This window comes from Poecile atricapillus, chromosome 4, assembly GCF_030490865.1.
Source record: "Poecile atricapillus isolate bPoeAtr1 chromosome 4, bPoeAtr1.hap1, whole genome shotgun sequence".
Taxonomy (NCBI): Eukaryota; Metazoa; Chordata; class Aves; order Passeriformes; family Paridae; genus Poecile; species Poecile atricapillus.
The window spans coordinates 45,613,851-45,634,446 of NC_081252.1; the positions used below are offsets into that span (position 1 = coordinate 45,613,851).

The 20,596-nt window shown below is 36.2% G+C and overlaps 1 protein-coding gene across 4 annotated transcripts in view; it reads right to left on the reverse strand.

The window, feature by feature from the left end:
* Positions 1-20,596, reverse strand: part of FAT1 (FAT atypical cadherin 1) — a 104,222-nt gene that overhangs the window by 41,938 nt on the left and 41,688 nt on the right. For all 4 annotated transcript variants that reach the window (XM_058837931.1, XM_058837929.1, XM_058837930.1 and 1 more), the window contains exons 4-7: positions 8,336-8,397; positions 5,180-5,509; positions 4,460-4,670; positions 126-265 (exon numbers count right to left, since the gene is read on the reverse strand). In XM_058837931.1, the coding sequence (XP_058693914.1) occupies positions 126-265; positions 4,460-4,670; positions 5,180-5,509; positions 8,336-8,397 (743 nt within the window). The remainder of the gene's footprint in view (positions 1-125; positions 266-4,459; positions 4,671-5,179; positions 5,510-8,335; positions 8,398-20,596) is intronic.

The window sequence follows — 20,596 nt, forward strand, 5'->3', positions numbered from 1 at the left end:
AAACTAATTTAAATAAACAACATTCACTGTCTGGATTAAAAAAAAGGTAAGAAGAAAACCCAACACCTTCCCCATCCTCCAGCTACATACTCCTTTTGCAAGTGCTTCATCAGAAAGTTCATTACCTGAGTGCTGATAGATCTGGTTCCATCTGTTGCTTCTACTGTCAAGTTGTAATTTGATTTCTGTTCTGCATCAAGAGGTCTTGCAACAATGATAGTTCCTGTGCCCTTGTCCACATCAAATCGACTGTCATAGTTGCCACCTTGTTCAGGAAATTGTGAGAGGGAGAAGTTAATAAAACGCATTATTGCTTCAATGTTTTCATGTATGATCATGTTCTGTCTTCCAATGCTTAATGAAGGTGGAACTATATATACATATATTTATACATACATTTAGTTTAAATACTTTAGGTTTTTTTCCTGGTAACATGGTATGCTGTTAATAGATATTAAAACGGAATCATTTTGGACAAAGCTGACTTGCCTGGCTCAGGAAAGTCAGCAGGGATATTCTTACTAGCAAGATTCTCAACTTTAAAAAAAAAAAAAATCCATGGAATTTAATGATTCCATATAGCATACTGAGTCAAATGCAACTGCTCCTTTTGGGCAGATTGTCAGCTGGTAAGTGAAAAACATACTTTTCATCAAAATACATTAAAAATCCCAAATGAGACATACAGTCAAATTTTTGTCTTTGGGAGCAGACTATGTATTATTATATTCATATATGACTATAGATGAGGCTGAAAAAGCTGCAGTTCCTCCAAAGGATTCTCATCTTAATGTTGAGTACCTAAAGAACCCACTATCTCACTCTTACTGAGATAGGCAGGATTCAGAATAGTGCTAAATGTTTAAATGCCCAGTGTTTAAATATGGCCAAATTCCTTTTCTGAAGCAAATTATCTTAATTTCCCTTGTGAAACTTTCAAATTACTCTTTGAAATATAGTTAAATAACTGTGTAGATCAATAACTACACTCAGTTGCTTAAACATTTAATTGATCATCATCCTGCCACCCAAAGCAGACTGTCCTGAGAATGCAATGTCCATTAAGTCCAAATACTATTAGCGATGATGAATATTGCCATTTAACTACAATTGCTTTAGACCTCTCAATAAACTGCCTAAAATGGAAGAATCAATTTTTATTTTGGTCAAGCCAGTGCTAGATATGGCAAACCAATTTATCCTAATTATGGGCATGTGGTTTTTTAATTATATTTTACAAGGATAGCAGATAGCATTCATCTGAGTGCTTTTTTTGTTCCTTTAACAAGATTATACATGCTAAGATTTGCAAATCACTAAATGCCTTTTATGAAAAGCCAAGGTTAGAAGTGAGAGGGTGAAGTTCCAAAGGTTGCAAATTTGAACTTAGTCCAAGAAAAAAACAGTAAATACTGAAATGAGCCCCCATTCACATGTAAAAAGGATTTCACCTTTAGAAGGTTCCACTGCATGACAAACATATCAGTTTAGGAAAGATGGGCTGGGTTCTGCTTCACTGGATATGAGATATTTGATAATGACCAAAATCACATAATTTTTCTAGTTCAATTGAAAGCCAGCTCCTCTTACTGGCCCAGCCACAATTTCTGAATCACACAAATGGATAGAAACTGGACAACATGAAAGGTAGCAGTTTCTTCTTAACAGATGTAGACGATTTTTTTTTAATGGGCTTTGTTCAGAATGTCAGTTTTAGAAGGTGAATCTAGTTTTTCTTTTTATATCTGTCAGACAAAACCATTTTCTCATGTCTCAATGAAGTTTCTACATTTAAAGGGAAGAGTAAAGTGAATGAGCATGAATTGGTACAATCAGTTTTCCTGACACAAAGACAAGCTCTCTAACCAACATTTTTCCCTTTCTAATTAAGAAAATCACCAGGGTCTTGCCGTCTTGCCTATATTTGTAGCAGCAGTGATATCTGGTGATCCTCTGAAGCAGAACTCAACCCAAACTTCTGCATCTAGTACACTGAAAGTGTAACAGCAACAGTTTTGGCCAAAGCCAAAACTGGATGCTCAGAATTGATGCTGTATAAATGTAATGATGACAAAACAAAACAAAAACGAACCTGTCACAAATGCAACCGTGAGCACTTTGATTTCCGAAGGGTTAATAAAATAAATAGTTTATAAATGTACGCTTTCATTTCAGATCTCATAATCTGGTAATAAATTATGTGATCTCAGCAGATACCTTCTGCTGTACAGTTCAGGTCACAAGCCATCTGTAAGATGTAAAATACTTCACTAGCAAGCTTGTCTCCTGGCTCAGCCAAAAAGAAAGAAAGCATGGAAAGCAAGCACAGAACACAAAGGAAAGCTGTCAATCAAATTCATTCATGCCATTAGAAACAGTAAAAGAGGGTAGCAAAGTGACCACCTGTAAGAGTAGCCCATAACTTCACAACATGATCACATACCAAGTTTTCCAAAACACTTTTACTAAGAAAACCATCAAAATAAAATGGTATATTTAACAGTGCTTGGACAAGTTATGCTTTTTCCCCATGGAGTTTTCTGTATATGTCTTTCTAAAAACAGCAGGAAAAGATCATTCATCTTCTGCATTAGGCATACAATAAAAATATGTAAATGTCCAAACCGTGCTGCATACTTAGAAGGAGCAGATCAAAATAATACTATTATTCAGAATTCTATTCAGATGTACACACTGCTCAGAGTGCATAGCAGCTGAAGCACACTAAGAACAACAGGAAAGTACATCCCCAATCTAACTGACAAATTTTGCTAGTAAAAGGCCCCAGAAAACTTCACTGCTGTACTGTGTTCAGACTAAAAAAAAAACCTCTGAGGCCTATTCTATCTACTCTCTTTCACCTCCATGGACTGCTCACCTTTTTCTGGCAGTGTCACTTTCTTAACCTTTCTCTTTGATGGACTCATTTTGGTCTACAGATATTTGTTTGCTGTTGACTGGACAGCCCTAATTTGAATTGGAGTACATGATATCTTCTCATTTTCTCCTGCTCACTTATTTTTATACTTTCTGCTTTTCTATTCTCATATCCCTGAGTGTGTATGGGAAAACAGTGAAAAAGCAGCCTCAGTTCCAAAACACCTCTAATGCAGAAGTTTGCTCCTATAAGAATGCAAGAAAGTATTCTCAACTTCTTAGTCCCTCTAGAGAATTGTACATACCTGCAACCCTTAGATTTGCCTAAATGCTAGCACTTTTTATTCGATTATAATCTATTTGGACAGGACCTTTTTTGTTCAAGAATACATTAGAAAGAACCATTTAAAAATTTGATGTAAATATTTAATGCATTAACAGTGATTATCACTATCATCATAGGTTTTTCATGCATGAAGCATGATTTTAGGGAAGAATTGTATCTGTTTGTGTGAGCTTGAAAATTTATTGAAAACAAGTATTTGGCATTTATATATTACTGCTATTTGTGTCAGTTTCATAAACTTTATTTTTAACTGTTGCTGTTCTCAGTGTGCCTAAGGAAAGACATACCAGCAAAGCAGATGCTTGCTTGAAATACTTAAATTATTGAGAAAAAATTTAAAATATGCTCTTCCCAGAAACTTAACCTCGTAATAATGGCTTAAGTTTTCAGTAATAACCAGGATGAAAAAGATCTTTCTCTCATGAATGTAGTAGAAAAATCACAAATCTATCAAATCACAAGTCTATCAGAAATCTGACAGACTGACAGAAAGAGTCTACTTAAGACTAGAAGCAGTTCACTACAAGACACCTCTCTCGAAACAAAGCTATGCTATTCTTGATTCTAACACACTTAAAACACAACAGGACTTGGTTTTACTATCAGCTATGCAGTGAACACGGTGTATTAATGGTGCTCATAAGTCTAGTGACTAAATCTAAAATTCAAAAACTACTATTAATTTTGTTACTATGACATCAACATATTACTGGTTAGAAATCCCCTTTCAACGGTAGAGATTAAAGATTATGATTTAGTGCAAAGAGTATGTACAGGAAGAAGATTGCACGGGTTAGGAACATTGCAAGCTTTCCTTTTAGTACTGGATCAAAGGACAGCAAACTGAGAAGCAGCCCAGAGGAGAAGAAATCCATGTGAACAGTAAAATCTCTTTTTGAGCGCACTATACTGATTTACAGAAAACTAGCATCTTATTTCCTTTCCTATCATACAGTCTATGAGATTTACTTCATTAGTGTTCATTTCAGTGACACAATATTCATAAATCAATTTTAGAACTGCAACACAGCAGATATTTTGCAACTTAATATTTAATAGAGTGGCACTGCTAAAAATGAAATAATTTTTACTTATAAAATCTGCATCTGCATTCAAAGAATGTCAAAACCTTGCATTCTTTAGAAGAGTGATTAAAACCAAGCTGCAATGAGCCCTCCAGTATCTCAGACTCCATGCATTTGTTTCTAATAATAAAGGCCCTTAAGGCATCCTTACCCGTTATGTCAAACCAAAGTGGTGTTCCAAGAGGTTCAACAGCTATTACACCAATCATGTGAGCAACTGGGTCACTTTCCATCACCGTAAAAGAAAAAAATGTTTCCTCAAAATAAATAGGCTCTGTGGGTGGGATGGGCTTTGGAATCCATTCTATGTGAAGCCGTGTAGTCGAAGATTTTTGTGGACGACCATTATCTACAGCTTTAATCTGTGAAACAGACACATCTTTTAGGCTACAGGATCACATAAATCATTATGTCACATAAATAGAAAGCAGTAATAAGCTCCAAGCACGTTTGTTCATGTGAGATATTTCGAAAAAGGTTAAGTGTCTCTCAAAGTGCCACTTGCCCTTCATTATCTGGGCAGCAAATGAAGAAAAAGTATGCAGCACCTGATAGCAGCACGAACTGTTACCATAAATTCACTTTTATTTTGCTTTCTTCCTGAAGGTAAGTCAAACTGATTGTTTATGTTCCCTCATCACATAAATTATCTGTCTAGTTCTGGGAAAGAACAGCAGCTCTTAATACACACTACAAACATCTCAAATCATCCTTTAATAAAAACCAAACAAACACACCAAACAATACTTCTGGATTTGTTGAAGCTTTCTTCCTTCAGATACTGCAGTCACTCACCTGCCAGCAACTGAATAAGAAATGAACAGATAAAAGAACACTTTACATATTCATGATATACAAGATTTTCACTCACTGAAAGGATATCGTAGTCCCTTGCTGCAGAAAATTTCTTTGATGAAACTACTCCAGTTTTCGGTTCAATAAAGAATTTGCCATGTTCATCACCATCTTCAATGCTGTAGGAGATCTCTGCATTGGGGCCTTCATCTTTATCTGCAGCAATAACTCGATAGATCGGCTCTCTCCTAGCAGCTCTCTCTCGCTCAGGCTTACCACGCTCTGGAAGCCGAATTTTGTAGAATTTTTGCAAGAATTGAGGTTTGTTGTCATTCTCATCTAAGACCTTCACAATCACCCGTGCAATTGTTGATTTTGCAGGAGTACCATTGTCTGTTACTGTGACCTGTTTTTATTAACAAGGGTAAAGTTAGAGCTCCAACATGGTCCTTCCAACAATGCTCCTCCCTAAATGAGATTTTCCTACAACTGCCTAAACAACTGTACAGATATCCCCTAACTTCAGCTAAAGCACTTCCCTAAAGCTATTAGGTATTTACAAAAAGCATTCAAAGTATGTTCAACTTTTATCTTAATATTTTGACACATGAAATGCAACATGAAATGCAAATATTCATGTTCATCTCTAACAGATGGTATGATTTCCACATATATGAATACCTGTTCCCTTTAGTACTTGTAATGGAACACCGCCACATACCCTTCAGTTCAGAAAAAAACCCAAACCACACCCAATGAGAAAACCAAACCTCATTATCACAAATGAGGAAATTACAAGGGGTATGGGATTAACATGTCCATTAACATAAAATAGGCATTGCCCTGAACCAAGCCAATAGCAAAGGCTAATTTGAGAAACATCTATTTGATTTGAATATAACATCAGTTTTGAAGGCATTACTGACATAACCTAGAGTATACTAAAATATGAGAGAATAACATGAAGCTAACCTAAAACAAATGCATAAGAAAGTGAGAATTGGAACTCAGAAAACACAAACTGGGAATAAAAAAATGGGGCATATTAGTTACTATTATATAAGTAGAAGTGCAATCAAAGATCAAATTTAATAGCAAAAAGGAACAAATCCACCAACACATCTGGTCAATATTTCAATGCTCAATTAAATAGCCAGATGCTCAGCACTTGGGTCATAATACTGTCCACCATTCTGTGCATTTCTGGGTTTCTTTTCAACCTATTATCAGAGTTGTAAACATTAACACATGGGAAAACTGCTACTTTAGGCCAGGCTGTCTCTCAGTACCGCTCAGTACATAGGAGTTCTTCTATCAGATACTTCACAGACTTTTAGTTAAAACTTCAACAACCAGTTGGGATTCAAAATTAACAAAGAACGAAGAATTATAAATTACACCAGGAGGCAATAAACAATATCCCAAACTAAAGAGCAATGAGCTTAAACTATTTTATACAGAATGACGAAAGCAGGAGGATTAAGTACCATTACGTGACATTGTAATCCTAAAAATAAACTTTCTGAGTTTTGTACATGTTAGCTTAAGGTTATAAAGTTAAGTTTAAATTAGCATGACTACTACCAGAAAACTGTCCATAACATTACACCATAAGAGTGACCTCTGGCATAAGTTTTGGGCCAGAACAAGTACACACAATGTAAGTTTTGGCCCAGAACACACACACACACAAACATTTCTTAGCTGCAGCCTGAGAATTCACACAATTCAGACACAATTTTCAACAGGCAACTTGGATGTGGCCACCCTGTTCCAGGGATAAGGTGTAAGCAATCAAAGCCATATGGACCATGCTCCCTCAGGATCAGGAAAGAATCCACGGTTCATTTTATTTACTGCATAAATCTAATAAAAAAAGCCAGTATAATATATAGAGAAATAAAAATCATGATTTACCAATTTGAGAAGAAATAAGACATAATGGACATGAACTGCTTACTGAGACAACCAGATTTGAGGAGGCAATTTGAAAGGAGAATTATATAATTACTGTAAAATTTACAGGAATACTATGTCTAGTACTAAATCAGATTTGCCATTTGAATAATTTTGTTACCATTACTTCTAGAAACACACTGCAGAGGAAATTCTGCCCCATTGCTACTTAGCATTCTTTTCAAAGCTGATACAGAAATGAAAATAATGATAAAAAAATTGGTCCAACAGCTGCTTTAATCGTGCTCACAATGCACTAAAGGGATACAAGAGGCCCAGGAAGACTGCACACATACTGCAATTATGCTAAAGGATAGTTTGTGCTATTGGAATAAACACATTCATCTACACGTCTCTGCAGTCATTGCACTCCTACTGAAACACCTTTCTAAGGATTTCACAAGTTTTGAGTAAGTCTAGAGTTGCTTCTCTGTCTTTAACATTAATTTGGCCAACTCCAATTGCAGTCTTTTATCTGTCATCCAGGACAAGAGGCACAATAAACATTCCAGATAAATCTTAGGACATAAGGATCACTGTGAATATTAAGTCTTCACTACAGGGGAAGTACCATGCCATTACACTGCTTGACAACGTTGTGAAACTGGATGACTTAAAGTTCTCTGTATGTTTTCCTTTCAGACTGTTTGACAGAGAATGAGAAAAGCTCTTAAATAAACGCCAGGCAATTAACTTGATGTTGTTAAACGAAAGCATTATGTCACGTTTCATGATCTTGGACTCGGGCACTATAATGCATGTCTTGCCACTGATGTGAATGGTAAATATGTTATGCAGAAAATAGGGCTACTCACGCATCATCCTTCTGTATTCTCCATATTATAAAAACATTGCACTTTTTCAGATGTCTATACTTTACTTTCAGACGCCTAAACATTTTGAGAAACCTATACTCAGCAAAAGTTGAGCTGAAATAGCTATTCCACTAATTACACAGGAAGATAAGAGTAATCACGCTCCTTTTAACAATCATGCCTTTGTACCATTTGAATGTAAATCCTTGGTTTGAGATACAGAAAAAAAAAATGCATTCAATCTGTACCTTTACTTTTTAGCAAAAAAGCCTCAAATACACTGTTTTTACAAGAAAGGTGGTTATTTGCATTGCAACATAACGAACACAGAAGGAAATTACTTCTGAAATCCATTTTTTTAAATTCTTCATATATTAACCAAGGCTGGCAAACTTAATTCTCTGTAAAAGAGTAATGAACTTACAGTCACTGCTTTTCAGCAACCTAAATAAATTATTTACCTCCAATATGTGCTCTCCCTGCTGCTCTCGATCTAGTTTTCTGGATGTGGTTGTAATTAGCCCTGTAAACGTAAAAGAATAATTAATCAGATCCTTCAAGAAAATAATCTGAATGAAGGTTAGGTTAAATCAGCAGTTACTGACATCCTCAATATCAATTTCTTCTTAGGTGGCCACTTCCATTTTTGTAGAATTTATGCTTTCATTAAGGGAAGGGGCGAGGGGTTTCCAATCCTTAAAAGCTGTGAAAATATTCTTTGCAATCTGAAAACTAAGCTGTTATAACACTAAAGACAAACACAGTTCAGTGTTCCAACACATCTGTGAGTGTTATGTTTCTGACAGAGTAATGAATGCAATACTCCCACATGAAGTCTTGTTTTCAGAGGACATTCATATGCCTTTTTCAAAGGGTGCTGACAGACATTATCTGAATTAATTACCAATCTCTTCTGGAGGAACACCTATTTGTAACATTACTGATAAAGGCAAAAGAAGGATAACCTGAAGAGATGCAATAATAGCAGAAAAAACAGAGCAATTTGTCTGTATTGGCTTAATTTCACAATGAAAAGCAGTCAAACAGTTGCTGTTGGCAATAGCAGAGAAGAAACCACAAGTTTTTGATACATGATATTTTGTCACTCCTGATGCAAGATTAGGAAGGCATGATGGGTTTTCCTTTAAATGAAGGAAGTCAAAGAGTGAGAGGTAACAAAAAGAGAGTAAAATGGAATACAGAAGGATCTTATTTGAATTAATTCTCCCTAACAGTTAGTTTAGAATTTTAACAATTGAGTTTCATGAAAAGAAAACTTGGTCAACTCTCAATTATAGCAGAATGATTTGCTGTTGTGTGAGTTGACTGTGCCACGGATGCAGCCACAAGAGAATTCAGTTTCTTTGCTGCACAAAAGCCATTAACCTTTCTGCAGGTACAAGCTGCCCCCACAAATACCATTGCTGTCTCCACGTGGGACTGAGCCTGTGCTAGTAAGTCTTCCTAGACCCAACCTGGCCTCTCATTAAGCAAACACCAAGGTTTCAATTTACCCAGCTTAAGCAACTACTGATCAAAACATCCCATATTCTCCAAAGCAGCAACACACACAGAGCATACTGCAATGTCAGATCACATTTTATCCAAATATCCCAGCTTTTGATAGTGGCCATCTTGATCCTTAATTATCAAACTGGAAAACAAGGAAGCAATTACCAAATGAAGGATGAAATAGAGATCAAAACACAGGCTGCATACTTCATGTTCCATTTTCTAACTACAGAGTAATTTTTTTTATTTATATGACCTTATATAAGGAAAATTAAAATCCAGTTATAAAGTTTTCCAAGCTGGTCTGCTACAATAAAAGAGCCTCCAATTTTGTATTTCTGCTGATAAAATGCAGAGTATGTAAGAAAAGCAATAAAGACTTCAATTTCACTTAAAAGAGAAAGGCCAAGAGAAACAGGATTGTATTCCACAGGTGCATAGCTACTCAGTGCTTCTGACAAAAACAGCTGTAGTCTACTTATGCCAGCAAAGTAGACAGCCTGACATGGCTACAAACAAAATATAATACAAACAAAACCTATATAACGCAATATTACAGCTGTCAAACATTCAAACAACTACTCTCCAAAAAACAGATAGTGCAAATAACAGCTGTTTCAATTATGGTCAAATCTGCCCTTGTTTTTCCAGCAATTTTGTTTGCCATCATATCAAATCCATTATTTACCAGTATTCTAGGCAATGATATGTCATCTTCTCCTGCTTTACATTTTTATGCTTTTACAGCACATAGAAAATATGTTTGCTATTGTTAGGATATATCTTTTGGTATTATGCAGTAATTGTCCTTAGCTATAAAGAAAGGGGGAATGAAAATTAAAACATACAAAAACACAAAACAAACAAACCAAGCAAACAAGGAAAAAAAAGTTGCATTATTATGCGATTTAGGAAGGGACAGAGGAAGAAAGAGAAAATGATGTGACAGTTGTCTGTTAACCTTCTTGAGGTAGTATTTTCACATGTATATTACAGAGCTGTGAACAATGACAATTGAAAATATTTATTGTCACATATTCTAAAAAGCTTTATTTTCTTGCCTGAGTCTGGGCAACACATTTTCTTTTCACAGGCTCTATGGGAAACAGAATAGTACTGTTAATTGTAGGAGCACAAGTGGCACAGCTGCCACCTCATCTGCTTCCCTCCAGCAAAGGGACTTGCAGGGGACTTCAGGATATACAAGTTCTCCTAAAACCTCTTTCTCCTGAGTACCTCTGCAAAAAGCCAGCACAAGCCCTCCCATGAAGCACTAATATCAAGGCTCACACCACAGTTACAAGAGAAAAGGATAGATTGCAGCATAGCCACTAAGGAGGTGACTGTTGAACAGCTGGGTTGAAGATGGGGAAAATCTCAAAAAACACAGGAAAAATAAAGCAACCCTAGCAGAAATACCTCATGACTCTTGCATTTCCCTGAACATTCAATAGTTAGTCTACATCCTCTGACAGTAGTAAGACTCCATCTCTCATAGCAACAGCAAGTAGAGAACTACATGAGATCAGAAAAATGGCACTTTTCAATAGCTTCCTATCCATTTTATTTTTCATCAAGAGCCATGAAGACTGGAGCCACCCCTAAAGATAGCTATTAATACTTGAAGGAAAAAATTATCAATCAAAAAAAACATTCAAAAGCTTCTGCTTTAAGTGTTCAAAACAAAATTCTACCATGTACTTTACACACTAGTGATTCTTAAAGGAAGTCTTGTTCCAGATAAAATTCCTGTTAATGAAGCTGGTCAATACCACTCCAATGGGCAAGCAGAAAAATATCCAGCAAGAACAAAACATACATGCTTTGATCTGTTAAATCTCCAGTCTTTTCAGCCAAGCATGCCACACTTCTGTTAAAACACTTCAGACCAATAACAGAAGGGTTTAGTCTTCACCATATATATCCTGTACATTCAGCAGAAACTAATGCCAACAAAGGAAATGTAACACTTCTGGATTTAGAATCACATACACATGCATGACATTCTTTTTATTTAACTCTTTACTGCTAGACACTTTCCTGAGTGCAAATTTAGCTTCAGTGAGGTGTTCCACTTTAGCTTAAGACTATAAAAGGTTTGATTATTGCAATGACTAAATTTTTCTATTTCTGCCAGGTTTTCCTATATTACAGAATGTTTAATGCTGCACCAACAGATTTTATCCATTGATGAAGAGCCTTCCTGAACTACAGCTGTGATAACAAGGTCAAGTGTTCCTACGCACTGTGACTGCCTGCTAAGAGGGTTGGGGAGAATCTCTGGGCCTAACATAAGTCAGCTCTCCCTGCAACAAAAGCCACCACTCTGCTCTGTTTTTAAGTTTTTTTAGATTGAACTCCTTCACTTTTCTGTAAATTTTTGTCCTTGCTGTGCCCCTCCCTCTACAAAAATAAATGCATGACCACACTTCTGCACACACCACATCCCCAAAGGAGTGGCAAGTAAAAGATTTCAATTAAGCTCTGAAGAAGTCTGTAAAATATTCAATTTTGAAATCCTTATGAGATGGGGAGAATGAAATAACAGCATGTGTGAGAAAGAGGTCACTGTGACAAACCATTCTATTTCAAAGCAAAACTGTTTCAGAGCATTGTTTTGTAGTCACATTCTTGCATTTTGCTTCTGCCTTGTTTTCTCAGCCCCTCTCCCAAAACCAAGAGGAACAATAAGCTCCAGTAAGTCACATTATTTCTGACTATTATTTCACCTGAAATCAATGTCACTGTGGCGAGAGGGGTCAAGCATTCTTGAGAAATGCAAGTTTATAAAAACATTTCTATTATTATGATGAGGAAATGGTATCTTTAGTGAATTGGTACTATTTTTGTATTTAGTAATATTTAAAAACTTGCCTCATCAGAAACATTTTCACAACAGCACCTTAATAATTTAGAGAGTCTTTGGATAAATCATAGCTGTTCTTCCTCACTAGCTGGACAGCTACTAGAATCAACTGAAACTAACTGTAAACATCTGTAACAAACAAAACAAAACAAAAGTAGTAGCAAATACGACTGTATTCTTCCTTCATTCCCTATTTGAGTTTACATTCTGGGGATACCTGCTGTTTATTTGAGGTCTACCCAAAAACTTAGAGAATCACATCTGCATTCACATAAAACTTACTTCAGATTTCTATTTTAAATAATAGCAGAACAAACACACAAAAATACAACTACAGCAAACAATTATGTAAATGTAAATAAAACTGCTACATTTGGAACAGAAATTAGCACCAGAGATCAGATATCAGCAGGGATTTATTTCACATCAGTTCCCAGCTACATCATATTATCTCTGTTTCTGAAGGCTAGCACATCAACAACAATTTCCATTCAATGCTGAAATGTCAGTATCTTCAAAAAACACATAGAATATCAGGTGGGCACTGTGTTAAGAATTATCTATTAGCTATCTTTATGGCATGGATGATCTCAATGATTAAAGAAGTGGCATCAGAAAAAACAGTCTTTGCAAGGGGAGGAGGAAGGCTCAAAGGTTTTATCTTGCTGTGTGTACATCATCCATCCCATGCATTTGTGCTTTCACAAATACCTGCAGACTTTCCAACTGCTCATTCATCTTTAGATGATGAAGATTCTGGAGATGGGAGGGAGTCTGCCTGTTAGACATGGCTAACCCCCACAATGAACCAAAAGACTAAAGCAGATGCCAAATGTCTATGCTGCCTCCAATGAGTTTGAACTGATAGGCTGGATCTGAATTAGTGTAATACTTTGAATTGCATCATGTGAAAAGAAATACAGTTTCTCTGATCCTTGAATACATTGGCACTGAAGAATTAAGTAATCAGCTACAAAATTTTTTAGCACTAACTTCAAGAGATATAAGTCATAAACTAAATATGAGGGAGGCCATATTTGGACAATGTGTTTTTTGTCCTCTGTGTTAAATACAAACCATAACTAACCAGCAGAAATGGTTTCCCTGGACTTCATCAGTCAATTATCACTTAAACTCTCAGTCATGATTACTGCAACTTAGTCAATTTATTATTTTAGCTCTCATTCCCCCACTTCAACCCTAAAATCAACAAATTACTAGTGGATGTTAAAGGGTTTTCTTAATTTTAACATATTGTTATACCTTCAGATCTTAATGTGTAAATCAGTCTAAGATTTGAAGGAATTTTAAATTCACCTATGGCTGTAATGGTAATCATGTTAACTACTGCATAACACAGCCCGAGAGCACTGAGCAAATTACAGCAAATAATCTGTAAGTTGGAGATCAGTTATGTCTCTTCAAGTGATAGAAATAATGTCTCACTTAAACGCAGGGTTCCTCACTTAAGAAGTAGTGTACTATATCCAATTCAACACAGCTTTCCCTTCTAGACAGAGGAATATATCTTTCTTCTGTATGACAGACTAAGAAGTTCACAAGCATCAGCAGTTTCTTCCTCACAGAAGTACTAAGTGTTATCAAGCCATATCTTAAATATCTCTCATAATAAAGTGAGATACATAATCATAAAAACATACATAATCAAGCCTCATTGTCTGAAGGATCTCTTATGACATCATTTTAAATTTCCATTCTCAGCACTTCCCAAAATATGAACAAAATAACTGACAAAACAATAATCCATGATTATTTCATCACTGACACATAAAGATGACTATTTTTTCAGTCTTCTTTCAACTGATTTCAAGCTGTGTTTTACACCTAACTTGCCATACAATCAATGACCATCAAAAAAGGTCCACATTTTCTCTCTAAAGATGTTCAGATAAGCTTTTAGCAAGACTGTAGTCAAATCTTGTTTTCTACATAAGCCAAAAAACGGCTTCACAACCAAACCAAATGAACAAGTTAATAAAAGCAGGTCAATAAAAATTAATAGCAGAGGGATTGAAGAAGAGATTCCAGCTTTGGAGCTGGCAAAAAATAAACTCTGGCTTACTAGCCATGTAACAACTGATGATGACTATTATAAGCTAGAAAGTCTAATATATCACCATGAAGGCAGACTGCTGAGCTAGAAAAAAAAAAAAAAAAGCCAAGATATTGCTAACAAGCTATCATAATGGAGCAAGTATATCATAAAGGAACTGAACTTTGGTTTACATTGTCTTGAAGATAATTCCTTAGCAATTTCACTTGATTTTCATTCCTAAACTCTTCCTTGTTCTAAGCACCTTAATAACTCTCATTGAAACCAGCAACAGAATTGTCACCACTAATTTTCTAATGCTGAAATAGGATTGTAAATATACAGTCCTAAGAGAAACTAGGAGTATCATTTAACACCTTAAATGGCTACAAATGCCTCTTCTGCTCAAGTACGACATTCAAAAGCAATCATTACTTTGAAGAAGTTCTTTCAGTAAAGGCCTCAAACATGAACCACTTTTCAAGAAAGATTGAGAGCTTGGGTTCCTCTCTTAATTCTCCTAGCCATATACTCTCTCCATTAGCTCTGCTGTTGCTTTCTTGCTCTCTCTAGCCTCTGGAATTTTACCTTTTTTTTGCTATGCAGTTGTTTAGGTAGAACAAAGATTCATTCTGCCTAGCAGAGCTCACAGCCTGTGGCTAGACTTTTCTGGATAGTCTGGACTTATTTTCCACTTCATATATAAACTTCCTGATCAGGGTAATAACACAAATGAGTTACAATACCCTAGCTTTAGAAAAATTAAAATGGAGACCTACTGCAGTACACTCTGATGAAGTCACTACTCTCTTTCTGTTAAGCATAGCATGATGGCACTCAACTAGTACAATCTTTCACAGTTTTGGTGCCTTTTCCCCTTCAATTCCCATGTCTAGCCATCCAAGCAAAAGCCAAAAGGACACTCCCACAGTGTACAGACAGCTAAGTAAACTCCAGACTGAAAAGTCTGAAACACGTTAAGAATGTCACATTCTATTTGCTCTTCAGATTACCTTTTCTTTTTACTTAGGTATTTCTTCATTCCTGTTTCAAATGCTGGTGCATATGCTCCGGATTTCATCCACAAAAAACACTGTTGGCACATTTGTCCCAGATGAATAATTCTTGCCCTTTGAATAGTACTCCATGAAAAGTCAAGCAGCAATTCAGATCTCAGTCCTACCCAAGTCAGGACTGCATCAAATAAGGGGTAACACCCTGTCCATCAGGGTGCAGCACGTCTATTGAAGTACAGTAATATCACAGAATATGCTGAGTTGGAAGGGACACACAAGGATCAAGTCCAGCTCAGTGTTTATTAGCTTGTTGCTTGTTACCAAGACAGACTGTAAGCTTTGTATATAGGATCAAAAAGTAAGTTACTTCATCCTATGGCTAATGTTTCATACCGCCAGGCACCATGTTTATCCGTAACCAGGCAATTCAACTACTCAATCCTACTACTATAAAGTATAAGTGCAAGGTGCACACCTGAAGTTGAGTCACTTACCTGAACTATTTTAACAGCATCCTGGAATATGCTGAGCAGAATACTCATTAATCATATTTGTTGTCTTAGCACAAAGCAAAGACAAGCAACCCACCAAAGATTATTTATGTACAGCATAAGGAAGAAAACATAATTTACATAAATAGCTAAGCCATCCAATACGACAAACACCGTAGAGCTTCAATTTCAACTAGATTTCAAATGAAGTGTAAAATCAGTGTTTATTGTTCATTGTAGAAAATTCCACAAACATATCTAACTAAAAGTAAACCATGTAGTTTTGTATACTCTAATTAGTCACTGACTATTTTTAGTCTGGATTTACAAAGACAGTAGCATTAGCTTCTTCTGCAGTAATAATTTTAGCAGTAAAATTATTTGGATGATAATGGAAAGAACTATATAAATAACAACAAACACCCAAATAGCTACATTAAAATGTCTATGATCTTGCATTCTCAGTGCATTAAAGCATTTAGCCTAAGTCCAGTTTCACCATCATTCATATTATTTTGATATTTTATCATACAAGATAACCCAGAACTGTAAATCCAAAAGAGTGTAGGATAAAATAAAAAAAATAGTATTTAATAAATAATAGCAAATAGCTAAAATAATTTTGAATGGAAGTTTAAACAACAAAACTCACATATGGTTATTTTAAGGAAACTAGTAAGTGATGACACATTTCCTCTAGAATGAACTTTGATCTTACTATCAACAGAACGCTATAAATTTTTCTTACCTTTTTGCTTACTCTGTGAAAATATTCTTGCCTTCAAATGCCACACCAATTCAAAGCTCAAATGCCTTCAGTAATTAACTCTAAGTTAATGTCCAACTCTCATTTTTTAATCTCATTTTGAGATATATCATTTTCAGTAACTTAGTACAGAATTATCACCAGAAAATCACACATCATCCTGAAAAATCTTTTCCAACCTGACATAATCCTTCTTTATAGTACTCTGAACTCCATATACATTTAAACCCCAAAATATTAATTTCTAAGTGAGAATTTGGAGATTCATAAAATGCAGCCACCTCTTCCCTTTTTCCTTTGTTTTTAATTTTATGTTATTTCCTACATTTACAATATAGAATCTGCTAGAATAAGTGCACTGCAGCCTTATCTACGGATTTAAAAGGAACTGCTTTTGTAACTGAACCACATACATAAAGAACTTTATGCAGTGATCATAAGAGAGATGATCAGGCAAACTGCTGTCAAAGATCTTGTCTTGGCTCTCAGCAAAACTGAGGAACAATTTTATAGCTCATTTCTCGTTAGTCCTTGAACTGCAGCTCTACTGTGAATTTTTCAGAGAGAAAAATTGCTTCATATAGAATGACTGGGATTGATCTATTTTCATTGATTAAAAAAAAAAATCAAGCCAAGCTGATGTGAATCAGGGCACGAATTCTGAGTAATCTTTTCTTATTACGAAATCAATCAATACTAATGTTATAATGTTGTTATATACCCAACTTAAAGTTACACTACTCAGAGATCCTACTAAGCAAAGCCTATTAGCTTTGAAAGCACATGTGAATGTGGGACTTTGCAAGTGGCTCACAACAGTATCGGATCACTGGCTCTTCTTTGATTAGAATTACAATTTTGCATCTTATATACTCCAGCTCTAAGGAACATATGACACAGGGAGAGTCTGGCTCCATTACCATTTCAAATGTACCCTTGGCAAGTTTGCATATGACACAAAGCTGAAGAGGCGCAGATGACACAACAGAAGGACTGGATGGCATCCAGAGGGACCTGGACAAACTTGAGAGGTAAGCTCACAAGAACCTCACGAAGTTCGGCAAGTGCAAGGTGCTGGGTCAGGGCAACCCCAGATACGAGTCCAGACTGGGAGATAAACTGAGAGCAGCCTTGCAAGGAAGGACCCGGGTGTTCTTGTGGATGAAAAGCTGGACATGACCCTGCAATGTGCACTTTTAGCCCAAAAGGCCAGCCACATCCTAAGCTGCATCCAAAGCAGCATGGCCAGCAAGTTGAGGAAGGGGATTCTGCTCCTCTACGCTGCTCTGGTGAAACTTCACCTGGAACGCTGCATTCCAGCTCTGGAGCTGGTCCTCAGCACAAGAAATACATGTACCTGTTAGAGCAGGTCCAGAAGAGGGCCACAACAACAACCAGGGAGCTGAAGACAGACCGAGAGAGTTTGGATTGCTTGGCATGGAGAAGAGAATGCTCTGGGAAGACCTTATAGCAGCTTTCCAGTACCTAAAGGGGGCTTCTGAAAGAGGAGAGCAACTTTTCACATGGGGAGATAGTGATGGGACAAAGGAGAGGGACTGAGGGAAGATTTAGTTAGATGTTAGGAAGAAATTCTTTACTCAGAGGGTGGTAAAGAACCGGAACAGGTTGCCCAGAGAAGCTGTGGATGCCCCATTCCTGGAAGTGCTTAAGACCACCCTGAATGTGTCCCTGAGCAATCTGATCCAGTGGGTGGTATTCCTGCCCATGACAGAGGCGTTGGAACCATATGAGCTTTAAGGTCTCTTCCAATCCAAGCGTACATTTCCATGACTGCTGCATCAGAACATGGGGAAACTTGAAAGAGGAGTTCACTTTCTTTTACTCTTGGTTTACAACACAGATCATGCAGAGCATGACCTGAAGTTTTTATGTAGCTCCAGGGACAAATAAAGGAAAAGACTACTGTGCTTCCCATTTATTTTCCCAATTTTTTTTTTCCAATGACATGTAAGAGAACAAATAAAATAAATAAATCAATCCCCCCCAGGATTTAAAAGAAGTGCTCTGTACAAAAATGCTTTCCAGTAATTTCTACAACAGCTGCCTCTATGATAGCAAAATTTCTGTATTTGCAAATGCTAAATCTCTAAATAGTGTAAAGTGAATGGATATGAAGGTATTGTTAGAAATTTCAGATATGAACTTGTTTTCACAGTTACAAAAAAGACTTAGCACTTCAAGTGCTTCTAAAAAGGAAAACCAAAGTAGCTTTTTGCAGAATTAAACTCTTTTTACAAACATCTGTGTTAAATCTGGTAATATTTTCAGTAAAGAAAAAAAACTGTTATAGAGAGAGTAGAATCAAATACTTTACTTTCTCTGCACGTCACAGGTAAACACTTGAGGACATGGAGGCTGCAACATACACTTCAAGCTGTGTAACATAAGTGAACAATAATTGAGCCTGGCATTGCTTATCAGCTACAGAAGTTACACAAAAAAATTCAGCATTTTGATCTTTATTTAATTTTGAATCACATAAATGTGAAATATACTAACACTGGTTTTATCTAAGTTCCAAAATATTACATCAATTGGGATTAAAAACCACAAGTAGTTAAACAACAAAGATTTCCATTGTTAAAATGAAGCCAATACTACTCTGTGGTCACTGACCCTTCATTTCCTCACTAAGTAATTCTCCAATGTTATCGGAAACCCATGGAAGTTGTTTGCAGCTGCATCCATTTCCTACTTCACTTCGGTCTCCAAATCAGACAGACACACACACTGCTTTAAAGGTTACTGTGTAAAATGCACAGGATACAGTTATATTCTGAAAGGGCAATTATTCAAAGCTTCTGCTGAATTCCCTAACTAACATCCTTATCTAAATGGACTACCTCCTACACTGTAAATTACTAATTTCCTCAAAAGTATGTCCAAAACATTCTCATAATAATACCACAGTGCTTCATACATAAATTAATATATCTTTACAACACTCCCAAGTAATTAGGTCATGCAATTATTTCTATTTTATACCTGAAAAACCTAAGTATGGGAAAACAACTCAAAATTAATTCTGCCATCCTCCTGTCCAGGTTGTGAACCCAAGTCTAGTTTCCAGAAGTATGCATCTCTTTCATACCAAGTTTCGTTAAAAACATAAAATGCAATCTATTTCTATTCTATATCTATAGAATGCAATCATCTTTTGCAATCAGTATTCCTGCCAATCTGAGTCAAAATCGTTATTTGGAGCAATATTAGGTACCTCTCTTCCTCATTTGCTATTATTAATTTAAATTTCTGAGGTAAGGCATGACTTCTCATGAAAGTGTTTTCTGCTACCCAGACCTGATTCCTTCCCCAGGCCAAATCTGGTTGGCACAACAAATGTAATAGAAGTTCTGGGAAAGTGGAAAGAAGCATTCCAATTGGGCAGAAGACCAGAGATTATTTCTAGCCTGAACATATGTGCAAGGTAATACAAAAAGAGTATAAGGACCCTATATGGATACCTGGTTAGGATTCCATTTTCTTGCTCAGTAATACTAAAGAGAGCTGGAGCTCCTTTTTCTCTGCAAATGCAGATTTTGCCATTCTAGTGTACATGCTGCCACTTACAAAGCAGCATAACCTTCTTTCAGGCACCTTAACTCAGCAATCTTTAAGATATTCATCATATGGAGCCTGTAACACTGAGCAGCAGATATTTAAAAAACATGGTATATCAAAACTATTTGATCCATATGGAAACTGATACAGAGTTCAGGAAATTCAGTTTTAGAGACAGGTCAGTCTAATGTCTCTAGCTGTCTACAGCAATTAGGGAAGTTCTCCCTAGCTCTTCAATCTCAATGTTTTACATATGACTTGCTGAGTTACTGTTATTCATTTAAAAGTTAATACCTTTCTTCTAATTTCACATGATGTTTGCCATGCCACAATTTGAAAAGTAACTCTAGAAGAAAAATACAAAACAGGAAACAATGATAGGAAATTAATTTGATGGACAATGTCATTCTGGGGAACTGTAAGCACACATTTTAAA